This window comes from Nyctereutes procyonoides, unplaced genomic scaffold (assembly GCF_905146905.1).
Source record: "Nyctereutes procyonoides isolate TBG_1078 unplaced genomic scaffold, NYPRO_anot_genome, whole genome shotgun sequence".
NCBI classification, from domain to species: Eukaryota; Metazoa; Chordata; class Mammalia; order Carnivora; family Canidae; genus Nyctereutes; species Nyctereutes procyonoides.
The window spans coordinates 2,824,989-2,838,961 of NW_026575047.1; the positions used below are offsets into that span (position 1 = coordinate 2,824,989).

At 45.7% G+C, this 13,973-nt stretch overlaps 1 protein-coding gene across 4 annotated transcripts in view; it reads left to right on the forward strand.

Annotated features, from left to right (window-relative positions):
• SLIT2 (slit guidance ligand 2) overlaps nt 1-13,973 on the forward strand; it is a 350,454-nt gene that overhangs the window by 264,278 nt on the left and 72,203 nt on the right. For 3 of the 4 annotated variants that reach the window (XM_055326217.1, XM_055326219.1, XM_055326216.1), the window contains exons 13-18: nt 1,825-1,968; nt 2,078-2,241; nt 3,226-3,249; nt 6,793-6,943; nt 9,590-9,664; nt 11,248-11,391. In XM_055326217.1, the coding sequence (XP_055182192.1) occupies nt 1,825-1,968; nt 2,078-2,241; nt 3,226-3,249; nt 6,793-6,943; nt 9,590-9,664; nt 11,248-11,391 (702 nt within the window). The remainder of the gene's footprint in view (nt 1-1,824; nt 1,969-2,077; nt 2,242-3,225; nt 3,250-6,792; nt 6,944-9,589; nt 9,665-11,247; nt 11,392-13,973) is intronic. The other variant, XM_055326218.1, reaches the window with a different exon arrangement.

The following is a 13,973-nucleotide window of genomic DNA, read 5'->3' on the forward strand; positions in this document are numbered from 1 at the left end:
ATCCTGGAGACCCGGGATCGAATCCCACATCGGGCTCCCGGTGCATGGAGCCTGCTTCTCCCTCTGCCTGTGTCTCTGCCTCTCTCTCTCTCTGTGTGTGTATGTGTGACTATCATAAATAAATAAAAAAAAATTTAAAAAAATAAAAAAAAAAGGGAGCAAAGAATTACCCCGAGGAAGTCACAGCTTTGCATGTGTGTGGATCCCTAAAAAAGCAAGCAAAGCAGAGGAAGTACCCTAGGTTAATTAATAATAGAGATTCTTGGTGGACAAAAGGGAGAACATTTTTCAGTGTGTTAAGTAATCAGGTATATGAACTCAAACGACAGAGCATATATTTTTTGAGCTACTAAATATTTGTTCAAGTTTCAAGTATCGAAGCTACAAAGTAAATGCTAGTAGGGAAAAAAAGAATCAAAAAAACAAGATTCTCAGCCTACGAGGACACTAGTCCACCTTTGGGCCAACAAGAAGGTCTCCATAAAGGAGGTGCCAGGACTCAGTAGCACTGAACAATATCCTGGGGATCCTAGAGGAGGAAATATTTAGTTGGGTGGAAGTCACGTTCTGGAACAGGTGAGCTTTCCGTGAGGCTGGGGTAGGCCGGAGTGTTGAGGACAGCGGAGGGCAGGGCTGGGCTGTTCCCAAAGGGAGGCCAGCGTGTATAAAAAGCTCAGACACCATCACAGAAAACCTGTAAGAATGGCATTGGCCAAAGTCTCATTTGTAAACCACAGCTCCACAGAAAATTGAAGTTGAATATTGATAGCATGCTTGAAAAAAAAAAACAAACAAACAAAAAAAGAGTTTCTGGGATGTTGTGTTAAACCAAGTGAAATGGATATTTATAATGTGGGACTGGGGCCTTTAATAGGGTTATGAGCCGTGTCACTGTCCAAGAGGGTCATAAAGTGTCCATTCAACAACAGCTATGTATGGAGCCCCTAGAATGTTCCAGGCAGGTGAGACATGTCAGGGATCAAAACAAAACGAATGTCCGCAGTAACGTGATAAGTAAGGTATATGCCACAGAAAGGAATATATACTCAAGAAAATAGAGGGGAGAGTCCTGGTCAAGGAATGGAGTGTGCTAAGAGCTTGGGGCAGGGCAGAGACAGGTGACGGTTCTGAAGAGGGCGCCAGGGTGGGCTGAATTCAGAAGGGGGATTGCAGCGGGCGCAGAGAGGCAGAGGAGCCAGGGGCCAGGGCCCAGAACATTTCTGAGAGCGGAGACCTGACGAGGAGCTGGGTGGGGCTGGAGCTGAAGCGGCCAGGAGAGAGAAATCGGGGGTCCCGGGTTCAGTGGGGGCACCCCGGGTCGTCCTGGGCGTTAAGGCAGCCTGTCAGGACCTTGGGCCCTTCACTCACAGCAACCTGGAGTGGCTGCCCCCGCCCCCGAGAGGAAGCGGTCTGTGTTTGAAAAGATCTGGCTTCTGTTTTGGAAACAGACTGAACCTCTGCCCAGAGCAGCTAGAGAGACTCGTGCTCCGCGACATTCATTTTTTATGGCGCCCCTGACACGTTGGGCCTCGCCCTCCTTTGCCTCCTGCACCACGTCTTCACCTTCCGGAGAACACGTTGAGTAATCTCCGTTGGGTAGTTGCGCGGGGACCCCGAGACTGTAGGCCTTGGTCAGCGCGCACGACCCTTGCTCCGTCTGGTGCATCTTCCCCCCGTGGTCCTGGCTCCAGCTATAGTGTCAGTGTTGAGGCTCCGAGAACTGTTTTAATTCCTTGACTCCTTGTGTTTCTCAAGAAGGAGAGAATCTTGAAGGTGGGTTCACGAGATGCTACGCTTTAATTCTGCAACTGTTTGATCAAACAGATTATTGAATGCCAACAAGATAAACTGCCTTCGGGTAGATGCTTTTCAGGATCTGCACAACCTGAATCTTCTCTCCCTGTACGACAACAAGCTGCAGACCATCGCCAAGGGGACCTTCTCACCTCTCCGGGCCATTCAGACCATGTATGTATAATACTCCTTGGATCACGTACGATGACCGCTGTCTTCACTGTGAATTTGAGACTTAGCTCATTGCGAGTCATGCATAAAGTGTTCTGTCTGTTTCTGAAAGGCACCTGGCCCAGAACCCCTTTATTTGTGACTGCCATCTCAAGTGGCTGGCGGACTATCTCCACACCAACCCCATCGAGACCAGTGGTGCCCGGTGCACCAGCCCCCGGCGCCTGGCAAACAAAAGAATCGGACAGATCAAAAGCAAGAAATTCCGTTGTTCAGGTAATTCCCTACCTCCTGTGACATTTCCCCTGTGTTACCTAAAACAGTGGTTATGGAGACCTAGAGACAGCTGGTCTTCGGATGAATCACCAGACGTTGTAGGTCATGCTTCTTCTTCTTCCATCAAGGACACAATAAAGACAGCTGTAGACGCAATTCCTATGGCGCTCCTGGGTGAAATATTTTTGACACTAGATCCAAAAAGGAAAAAAAAAATTAAAAAAAAAAAAGAGGCCTGGATACTTCATACTGTATTTTAAAGGTTCAAACTTCACAAAGGCCTTTTAGCAAGCTCAGGATATTTTTTTTTTTTTTTACGTCTCTTAAGTCTCACGTTTGTCATATTTTTCTTCGTTGAGAAACTGAAGGTAATCAATCATGTTCTCATTTCTTCGGAAAGTGAACTGAGACTTGGCTGTGTGATTTGCTTAGGCTCAGAACTTGGGGGAGAAAATTTCCTGATCCCTCAGCTTCTCACACTAAAAGTGTTTTCTTATTTTTCCCCCTCTTGTTTTAAAAATAGGACAGTGAGGATAATTTTATTTTCTTTTACCGAAAGCCCATCTTTTAGTATTTGGGGAATATTATATTTATTTATAAAAAGCCAATTATAGATCCACTGTGTGATCGTTAATTAAAGGGCCTTCTTCATTGAAATTTGCTGTCTGTTTTGGTCTCATCTTCTCTGTGTTCTTATGATAAAGCACACTCTATGGGGTAGTTTGCTGACTATTCCAGGGGTATTTCACATTCGGCAGTTAATTCATACTAAAAAGCTAATATCAGAACAAAGCTGTTTATTGTCCATGGTCCTAGAGACATTTACTACTCACCGTACATTAGTATACTTCAGCCACTGCTGTGAATATAATCCCCTTAATTATCTGTAGTACCTTTAGTCCATTCTTAATCTAATATAACTCATATCTCTGCTTGCTGACATTCAGGTGCATCTTCTATTTTTTTTTCTCTTTTTTTATTTAGCTAAAGAACAGTATTTCATTCCAGGTAGGTTTTGCTCGGTAGTAGGACTAACGCAGACACCCTTTCCTGACCTTATAAAATGTAGCTTCTGAAACTTTGATATGCATGCGTTTGAAAGTACAGTGGGTACCCCGTAGATAGATGGACTTCTGCATAGATCACTTGTAGCTGTTCCCTGAAAACCTGACCTTTGCATGCAGCTTCTGATGTTAGACATATATATTATTAAACCCCCATCTTCTTTTTTCTCTCTCACTTTGGCGCATTATCTAAAACTTCTCACAGTAGCTAAAATGTGTGAACCTATGCCTTCTACTTAAATCATTTTCTCTCCTTATGTCGTATATCTGATCTTTCAACCTGTTTTTAAAATGTAGCTTATCGAGCTGGTTTTAAAGACAGAGACCTTTCTGTTGTCAAAGAACTAGTTCTACATGAAATCAGCCACCCACACACGGAATTGTCTTTTCAATCGTGAAATTGACTTTTAAAAAAAAAAATATCATGGTTTATACTAAAAAAGCGCCCCTTACTTTTTGCTTTATTTGGCCGTACCGTTGCCTCACTTTTTACACAAAAACAGCAGCCTCCTGCTTGTTTATATGCAAGTAAGCCTTGGGCGTTCACATTCTTGCAGACCTGGAGTGACACGATGACTCCATAGAAACTATATTGACGTACATCCTGAAAGCATCAGATGTTCCTGGGCACTAAATGCCTTGAATAATTCAGGCAGACGAATGAAATGTCGTTTTTAGAAAAGTAATTGAAATGTTTTACCACTACAATCTTAACACTATCAAGGCTGATGATTCTGGAACTAGCTCTTTGAAATTACTTATATTTTCCTTGCCTGCCAATTGTGTAAAATGCCTCTTGACTTGTTTGTTTTAAACCATTATATAAAAATATGTTAGTAATTGATTGGCTACATTCACCATCTCCTGGGGATATTCTAGACTCTAATATATTTTAGCAGCTACATTTATGCGGTGTTAGTATGCAAAAACCGTGCTGATTTTTTAAAGAAGAGTTCTGGGTTTTGTCTCTGTTTTAAGGAGATATGTGTTAATTGGCATTATTGATTTATAATTTGAATAACTTTAGGCATAAAGCAGATTTTGTTTTATTACTTATTTTGAGCTAGAAGGGCCAATAAGATCTTGTACATTATACTGGTTACATGAGAAGTAATATGTCGAAAAGAAAAGTTGATTGGCCTTCATAGGCAATCTTTAAAATTCATTAATTTTACCTCATTATTAAGCAGAAAGTCCTCTGATAGCTATTATTTGTCCCAAAAAAGCCATCTACTAAACATCAGAACACCTATGGGATAAAACATTAATATTACTGAGATCTTCAAATTATGGCAGTTAATATCATTGATACCAACTGATTCAATCAGTTACATTTAAATATACTTTATGAATGACTTAGAAATTAATGTTTCTGAGTCACAAATTGAAGAACCAACATCGGATTGTTTTTATAAATTCTGATACAGTTTTGCTTATTTATTGACAGAAGTCAAAATAGGTTTTATTAAAAATACATTTTATATTGTGATATCACGGCTTAAATTGTCAATTTCTGATAATTCAATTTACATTAAAGCCATAATAATAGGAGACAGGACTCAGAAGGATTCTTTGGGCCTTTTCTCCCTTTTTTTTTTTTTAATTTTTTCTAAATTTCAGCAAAAATTTTAGCCTACCTAAACAGTCTCCATAAAATAAACATCATTGTCATTGCATTGAATGCAGACTATTTTAAATGTAAGATACCTGACGTCCCTGCCACTTAGACCTTTGTTCCCAGTACTTCTTCATTTCACTTTTAAAATGAAAGCTTCCACTGCAGTGCAGCAGTTCCTCCGTAAGTGCCCTGGCATTAATTGCCCAGATCTGATGAAACGATTACATTCAGCTTTGCAGTCGTAGGAGGTTCTGATTTCACTTCGACTAAGTGACGTTATTTATAAGTCGGGAAGGTCATTGGAAAGCATGTAAGCCACAACCTAAGGATCAATCCAGATGTATTTGTTTTCGAGGATCTCCCTGATTGGTTTTTCACTTCAGTTTGCATGCGTACTTGCCTACCACGGTTCTATATGGCCTCCTAGATATTATAGTGATAACTCAAAAGAAAATCTATCTTGCAGAGAGTTCATCATTTAAAGGAATCGACAAGAACTTAATTTGTGCTGTGCATCTTGTATGCCCTTGCTTTTCCTGAAAGACCACTGTGCTTCAAAAAAAAAAAAAAATCACTACACGAGTTTGCAAAGCATGACGATCGCTGTCATACTATGCCATTCCCCTGTCATTGCCACAGTAAGGAAAGAAGGAAGAGACCTTAGCTAGTTTCATATATGTGTTTATTAATCTTAACTGGGATTGCTCTTTCTCTCCTTCTTGGTGATCTTTACTTTTGCAGGAATTCACCATTTGGGCTGTAAGTAAAAGTGTCTGATCTGAAACATAATGTCCTCCCTTCTCAATCCTGATTGTACCTTCTTCTAGTCTCGGTCTTTTGCGCCCTTCCCCCCCCCCCCTCTCAAGAAGAAACCGCAGATCTTTTGAGCTTCTCTGTTGTCCTTGTAGCTCACCTTGAACTTCTTCCTGGATGTTGTTCCCGAAAGCTGTTGTTTCCATTCTGCAGTTCTGAGGAACAGTGGAGGCACCTTTCAGTGTAGTCCCTACTTTGTGTTTCCAGGAACTCTTCGGTAGTAATACTCTTACTATGGTCATAAACATTCTGCGGGAAGAATGCATGTCATGTAAACAGTATTACGTTTCCAGACCGTCTGTAGCTTTTTCTCCTGCTTCCCTTCATCTTTCCTCTCGGTCTTCCCCTTGGCCTAGTGGATGGTGTAGTGATTATGTAGCGAGATTTTCTGTTGTGCTTGATCTAACCATGTGGTTGCCAGGTATGAGTAAAACATGGTTCCGTCAAGCACCATGGAACGTCACGCAGCTTTCTACAGCATGGCAAGCTGCTGAGGCTTAAATCAGGATTTACTGGTCTCTTTTGATAAAATCAAAATGAAAAAAAAAAAAGAGGGCTTTTTTTAGGCGTCTCTGAAGATTATGTGAGAGGGAGAGAATAATATAAGACCATAGAAAATTTAAAAACCTGAGGACATCTATTTGCCTTGAAAGCCCTAATTTAAAAAATGATATATAGGACTGTTTCTTACTGGATACATTTAAAATTCTTGACTCGGAGAAAAAATAAACTTCGTAACGATTAATAGCCATTGTATGATTAGCTGTCAAATAGGCTAGAATGGCTCATAACTGGATCAGCAGAAAGTACAGCTGTGAAAAGCTCATCTCTATTAATGTTTTCCTGTCCTGTGAATCTGGTTACTCTTTTTTCCAGCAAATTCCAAGCCCTTGTTTTAACCCTCTCCTGACATCCATTGACCAAAAACTCCCCAAGTTGTCTCCCTGCTGCATAATCTATAGTTATCTTACTATTTTTCTTCCTACAAATTAACAAATGTTCTAACCTTTAGACTCAGTATCTTTTTTTTTTTTTTTTGCCTTGAATCCTCACTAGGTACAGAAGATTATCGATCAAAATTAAGCGGGGACTGCTTTGCAGATCTGGCTTGCCCTGAAAAGTGCCGCTGTGAAGGAACCACAGTAGATTGCTCCAATCAAAAACTCACCAAAATCCCAGACCACATTCCCCAGTACACTGCAGAGCTGTGAGTTCATCTTCGACCAAAATCCGGGTTGGGAGGGAGGGAATGAGAACATCGTAGCATCGGAATTTTTGTCTTTCCCTTTTATTTTCAGTAATTGCATTGATCTTAATTAATTAGCACAGATGGCCATGACTCTTCTTTGCACAAGGATATATCAGAAGCTATCTTGCTTCATCTTTCTTGTCCAAGACGTGCCTGCGGAAATTAATTCACCTCTCGAAAATCCAGTTAGCGCTTAATAATGCTAATGATAAGAACATCCCTTTGATCTCTATTTCTTGGGTATTGCTTATGCCCGCACCCATTTTTCTAAACATGTAACAGATTTCGAAGGTATGTAGTCTTTTGCGGCAACCAGGTAAAATAGTTGGAGAGTCACCGTCTTGAATCTGTGTTAATTGTGAATTCAGAGAGCCGTTCTAGGCTTTAGTACTTGACTGGCTGGGAGGTGGAAGGACTCCGTGATTATCAAGTACTAAAGCACAGAGGAGAGTTTCTTTCTGAACCCTGGATAGCATAGCAGGAAAAACTGAAAGGACAATGAGCTCGGGCTTCTATTTATAACCCTAACTCGGGCCTACCACGTACGAGGTGCTAAACTATGTTTGTTGGATCATCTGTAGGTTCTCTGCCATGTATGGTTTGCCTTTAGTGCCTCTATTTATAAAAGTCATGCTAGTGTTCTTAGAATTCAAGAAAAACTTGGTGAAAGCTCATTGTTTTCTGAACATCTTAGCAATGTTTATGTATAGCACCATCTGGTATTTGCCATTGAGTGCTTTGCAAAGTCAGTTGTCCTTTTATGCACCTATAATCCTTTTGTCTGCAGCCACCTTGTACCTCCTTGATGGAGGATTGGGTTTTCTACGTTATCTCCCACTGCGCCTACACACGTGCCTGTTACTTAGTGGATTCTAAACAATTTGAATAATTAAAAATAATATATTGCTTTCAAAGAGATGACAGAAACTATCCTGTGGCTATAGTGATACTTTTTCTTTTTTTTTTTTTTTAATTATTCCTGTTAGTTTCTGAAACTTATTTGAAAGCTCCAGGGTTTTTTGGAAATGTGTGGAGACCTTGCAGTAAAAGGCCTGAACTCTGGGGTCATGGAGGAAGCTGTGTATATTTCCAATATTATTACAATAATTCAGATTATGTCTTCCAGCATAATAACAGCTTAAATAGGCTTACTTGTCGATTAAGAATCATAGCATTAGCATCTAATTTATCTGTCAGGAGAGTTTGTGTGTGTTTCGGGAAATTAAGGATTTTTTAAATTATGCATTTAAAAATTAGCACTGGGAAGAAAATATTTGCAAATCATCTATCTGATAGGGGACTTAGATCCAGAATATATAAAGAGCTATTACAACTCAACAATAAAAATGTGCCTTACCCAGTCAGAAGGTGCTCAAATAATCTGTATGCAGCTTCTCCAAAAAAGATACACAGATGACCAAGAAGTACCTAAAGAATTGTTTAGTATCATCAAGCACTAGGGAACCGTACATCAAAACCACATTGAGGTAACACTTTCCTAGAATGGCCACATACACACACATACACACACACAAAAAAATGGACCCCTCATACATTGTGGGGGAATATAAAAGTGACACATCTTTGGAGAACAGTTTGGCTAGCCCTCCAATTGTTAAATATAGTTTTACCATGTAACCCAGAGATTTTACACTAGTGTACATATCCAAAGGAGTTGAAAACACATATCCACGCAGAAACTTGCACGGCAGTGTTGGTAGTAGCATTATTCATGATGGTCAAAGAGTGGAAGCAACACAAATATCCAGCAGCTGATAGAGGGATGAAGAAAACTGGTATATCCATACAACGAAATACTTTCTGCCGTAAAAAGGAATGAGGTACTGTTGTGTGCTCAACGTGGACCAGTCTTGTGATCATTAAGCAAAGTCAAAAGAGCCAGGCACAAAAAAGCCACGTTTTTTATGACTTCCCTTATATGAAAATGTCCAGAATAGGAAAATCCATAGAGACAGAAAGTAAATTCATGGTTGCCAAGGACTGAGGCAAGGAGGGAAACAAATTGAAAGTGATTTCTGATGGGTATGAGATTTCTCTTTCGGGTGATGAATATGTTCTGAAATTAGGTAGCAGAGATACGTGTGCAATTTTGTGAATTTACTCTAAGCTCTACTAGATGGTACGATGTAAAAGGGTGAATGTTGTATATGTCACATATAAACTGCATATCATGAAAGCATATAAATTGCATATCTTAAGAGCTATTAGCAAAAAGCATGCAGAGCAAATGATTAGGAAAAATGGTCTAAAATGCTTTTTGGGGGAAAAATACTTTCAGGGGGAGGGATAAACATGGAAAAAATGGTCTGAGAAACTTTGTGCTACAGGATTACTGCGTGGGAGCTGGGTTTGATTTTTGATTATTGGTTTTCTTTGCATTGTGCTTCTTAGCATTTTTTACTTTGATCATTAAAATTTTGAGTGAGATGGGGGAAAATCTACAGATTTCCCATGACACATGTTCTGTATTTTACTTTAGAATAATCATGAAATGATCTTACGTTTCTGGATGAGAGGTAAAACTTCATCCTTTCCTGGCTGTTGGTAATGAAACTTTCATTTCTTTTTTTTTTTTTCCCCGAGGCGTCTCAATAATAATGAATTCACAGTGCTGGAAGCTACAGGAATCTTCAAGAAACTTCCGCAGTTACGTAAAATGTAAGCCGTGCATTAGCCACCTTTTCAAAGTTCTGTGGTGTGTTGTGTTTTTCTAAATCCCTGTGCGGTTTTATTCAGATTCCTTTGGAAATTGGATACTATAAAGGGGAAGCGTGTCTGCGATGACTACCTGTGACTTGAATTTAGGGTATTTTCTGAGAGGAGCCCGAGTCCTCACCTCTTTTCTATGTATTCCAGCGACGCCAACCGCATTTTCTGTGGCCGAGCGCTGGCGCCTGACTCTAATTCACAAGCTGCTTTGTTACGTGGCCACAGCAGGAACGCAGCCATCGAGGCTCATTAGAAATGGCCCCGGCAGTGTTTTGTAACTTCCTTTACTGTTCCCTAAACCACGCTCTTCTATCTCTTTCAGCACATTCATGTCAACTATTTGACTTTTTTGCTTCATTAAACTTCCATTAGAAGGTAGTCCAAGTCCGCGATCGGTAGACGGGCCTGATAGCTCAGCTCGTCTGTGTCACTACATACCCACAACCCATATTTTAAAATTAGTTTATGAACTCAGCAGTTCCAGCAACAGACAGTATTGCCCCCCGCCCCCCGCCCAAGGAGGAGGCAGGGAGGCCCAGAACACGGGTCGGGCCCGGAGGCCAAGGGAACAACATCCAAGTAAGAGGACACATCGGAACGGAAGCGAAAGGGAGCGTCGTTGTGTGTAGTGTGAGCAGCCCAGGGCCGCACCGATCGCACGTGGCCGGGCGGACTCCTTCCTGGGTGCTCCGCCCCCCCGTGGGCTGTGCCCCACAGAGGTTCCCGCTGCTTGTTCTCCTTTCCACTGACCCTGATTGCGCTCCCGTTATAGCCGCACCTTTCAATCCAACACATGTTTATTGATCAGCTACTGGGCACGGTGCTCTGGGACGCAGGAAATGACACATCACACCGGTCCCTGTTCTGGGGGCGTGCGCGGTCTTGGCGGGAACCAGGAGAAAGCGGAGGGTAGGACCTATGGGCAGGCGTCACCTCCACGGCTGTCGTTGCCCTCCGGCCAAGCGTTGTAGAGTCTGTGGCACACAAAATAGTCACAGTGCCGTTGGTTGTTTTGACTCATGCCTACAAGGAGCAGTTTAACTGCAAACAAACCCATATTCAAGGACATTTCTGATGCCATCTGAAAACTCACACACTTAGCCCACCCTTTTCTCTACGTGGCTGCCTTCTTTGAGTCATTGATTCATTCCATTGTTTTTATCAGGGGCCCTCATTGTAAAGTTCCTTATTAGGTTTTGTGCTGGACATAAAGATCCGTGCAAAATACCTGACCTCAAGAATTTTATGCTCCTGGGGGACCCTTCAGGATCATTCTAACATCGATGGGGCTGGTAGTTTCCACCACTGGCATTCTCCCCCAGTATCATCATCAGTTAGGCCCCACGGAGTAGGACGTGGGGTCTCTTCAGAACCTCAGGGGTGCTGGGCAGTGAAGGGCTGGGAAATCATGAAACCCTTGTTCCTGAGAAGAAAATGGTCAGATGTACTGTGTCGGCATCCTCATCGTTAGAAAGAAAAGCTCACAATCCTCGTCTCAACAGTGTTTTATTATTATTATTATTATTATTTAGAAACTTCAGCAACAACAAGATCACAGACATTGAAGAAGGAGCATTTGAAGGAGCAGCTGGTGTAAATGAAATCCTTCTCACGAGTAACCGTTTGGAAAATGTTCAGCATAAGATGTTCAAGGGATTGGAAAGCCTGAAAACGTTGTAAGTATCTCTGCAGAGTGATGCTTTGGCCGCAGCCCTGGCGCTCACTGGCCTGGGACGCTCATCCTGGGCCCCGGGGAGCAGCGCCGACACCTGCTCACCCCCCACCCATCCCCACCTCTGCCTCCGGCTCAAGCCCCCCCACACACACACACACATACACACGCATGTTCTGTGTGTGCGAACATCCCGGTGCTCGGATGCCCCTGACTGATGTGTTGCTTGCAAAAGCTCAAGAATGCCTCTTGGCTGCTGATTGCTCAACAACAACAACAAACTGAAGTCTTTGCTCCAGTGCTTGTTGGGATCTGGCCCCTGGGCCGCCCCAGCGCGTCGGTCCTCCTGCCTTTGCCTCAGACGCCTCCGTCCAACGTTCGCTGTTGGGCTGGGGCTCGAGCCCCAGGACCCAGGCCACACCCTGCGGCAGGGTCACTAGCAGCTTACCTGCAGACCCCGTCGTCTGTTCCTTGAGGCCTCGTTGAAAAGAGGGGCTGCCCCTTGCGAAGAAACACGCTGCGGGTTGCGGCCACTCCCTCGGGGCGTGGGGGGGAGGGGAAGGGACAGTCTGTGGCTCCTAAACGCCGTTGGCCAGAGAGGCCAGGGATCCATGGAGAGCAAAACACCCGCCTCCCCGTGCGCATTTCCAGGGTCTCAGTGGCCCCCTGGGCCCTGGCGGGGATGCCAGTCAGAGCCCCGAGCTTCGGGAGGTGACCCAGAGGTGGCCGAGGGGCGGGCAGTGGGGGGCCAGGCATCGCCGCGTGCCCTGCACCGTGTGGACGACCACAACGATGGGACCCTCGGGCTGCCAGGCGCGGGTGCTGGGGACGGGAGGGCGGAGCAGGGCCCGTGTCCGCGGGGCTGTGTCCCCTGCCCCCGGCCGCCCCAGGGCCTGTGGAACCCGGATCCCGGGACACGCCGAAACCTGTCTGGGGGGCCCTGTTTGGGGGGCTGCTTGCTCCTGGGGCGGCCGCAGGGGCTGAGCGAGGAGGCGTGGGGACAGGAGGGCGGCCCACCCGACGGCCCCCCACCGAGACCCGTTGTCCTGCAGCTCCGGAGCCCGGCAGTGGCTGTGCGGGCGGCTGACCCGAGCCCCCCGGCCTGGTGGCCCTTCCTGTGCGGAGCGGGCGCGCTTGCTGTCCCCCTCAGGACACCGGTCCTAACAGCCCCCCATCCTCTCCAGGTGCAGCCACGTGGCAGGGTGGGCTCAAGGTAGGAGGTGCGGGGCACCCGGGCGAGGCCGTAACACGCCAGGGCTCGCGGAGCATTGGCCGGCTGCTTCCATTCACATGACCCACCCCGACAGTCCCTGCGTTCCTGTTCTCCTCGGGTGCGTTTCTAGCAGCTTCTCTCCCTCTGACCTTGGGCACCAATGACAGATGCCGCGGCCCCCACCCGCTCTGCTGCACAAGGCCGATGGAGGGTCCTAGACCCCAGCTCCGAGGTTCAAAGGACGAAAGTAGGTTTGTCGAGACGTGATTGTCCCCGGGAGGCGTCTGTCAGCGTGGAGGCTGGCAGATGCCGACGAGCGGCCCCCTCTCCTGACTGCGTACCCCCCGGGCCTCGGGGCCTCTTGGAGTCTCAGGGGCCACAGCCCTGACGTCGCAGCCGGGTGCCCAGGCGGAGTGGCAGCAACAGGAAGCACAGCGTCCTCCCACGGCTCCAGGAGGCCGGGACCCCGGCCCGACGGGGACCACAGATTCTTGGTCACTCGCGGCCCACGGCAGCGCGGACAGAAACCCCATTTCTGGGGGGCACTGGCTTCTGGATGTAAAAGGATGCCCCAGTGAGAGGCGGGCGTCCTGCTTTCCCCCTGCCTGTGCCCTAGGAGACCGCGGAAATCGATGTGTGTCCTTTATTCCCGTAGAACAACCTAGAATTTTACGGGAACACTTTGTTGCCCACTTCTTTTCGCCTCTTGGTTGTGGGTCCTGCGGCCTTCCAGCCAGGCAGGGGCGCCGCGGGGCCGGAGGGGCCCAGGGCGGGACGGCTTGGCCCGCTCCCGGGGACACCCGCGGCGGCTGTTCCTTGTCACGTCGTCGGGTTTTCAAGGACTGTTTCCTGCCTCTTCGGAGCCTCAACGGAGAATTGAGAACGGAGCCAGAACCTCGGCCGTGATGGGGAAAAGGACAACGGCGTTAATGCCACTGACGGCAACGACCAGAAGTCCAGAAAAAAGAAAAGTCCGAATTCTTTCAAGAGAAGCCTGTTTAAATTTTACTGTGAACAACTGGAGTCTGCTAACGATCGCCTCTTTTCAAGTCCCAAACTTTAAAGGAATAAAATAATTCTCATAAAGAAAATAGTTTGTGCGGGCCCCCTGGGTGGACCAGTGGTGGAGCATCTGCCTTCGGCCCAGGCCGAGACCCCGGGGTCCCGGGATCGAGTCCCGCATCGGCTCCCCGCAGGGAGCCTGCTTCTCCGTCTGCCTGTGTCTCTGTATCTCTCAGGAATAAATAAATTAAAAAAAAAAAAGAAAGAAAGAAAAGGTGCGAGACCTGCGGGCCTCGGCCGGTTTGGGCTCCCGAGCCCGCGCTGCCCGTCCTCGGCCCGGGGTGGTGGGGTGCCCTCTGCCTGCCCGTGCG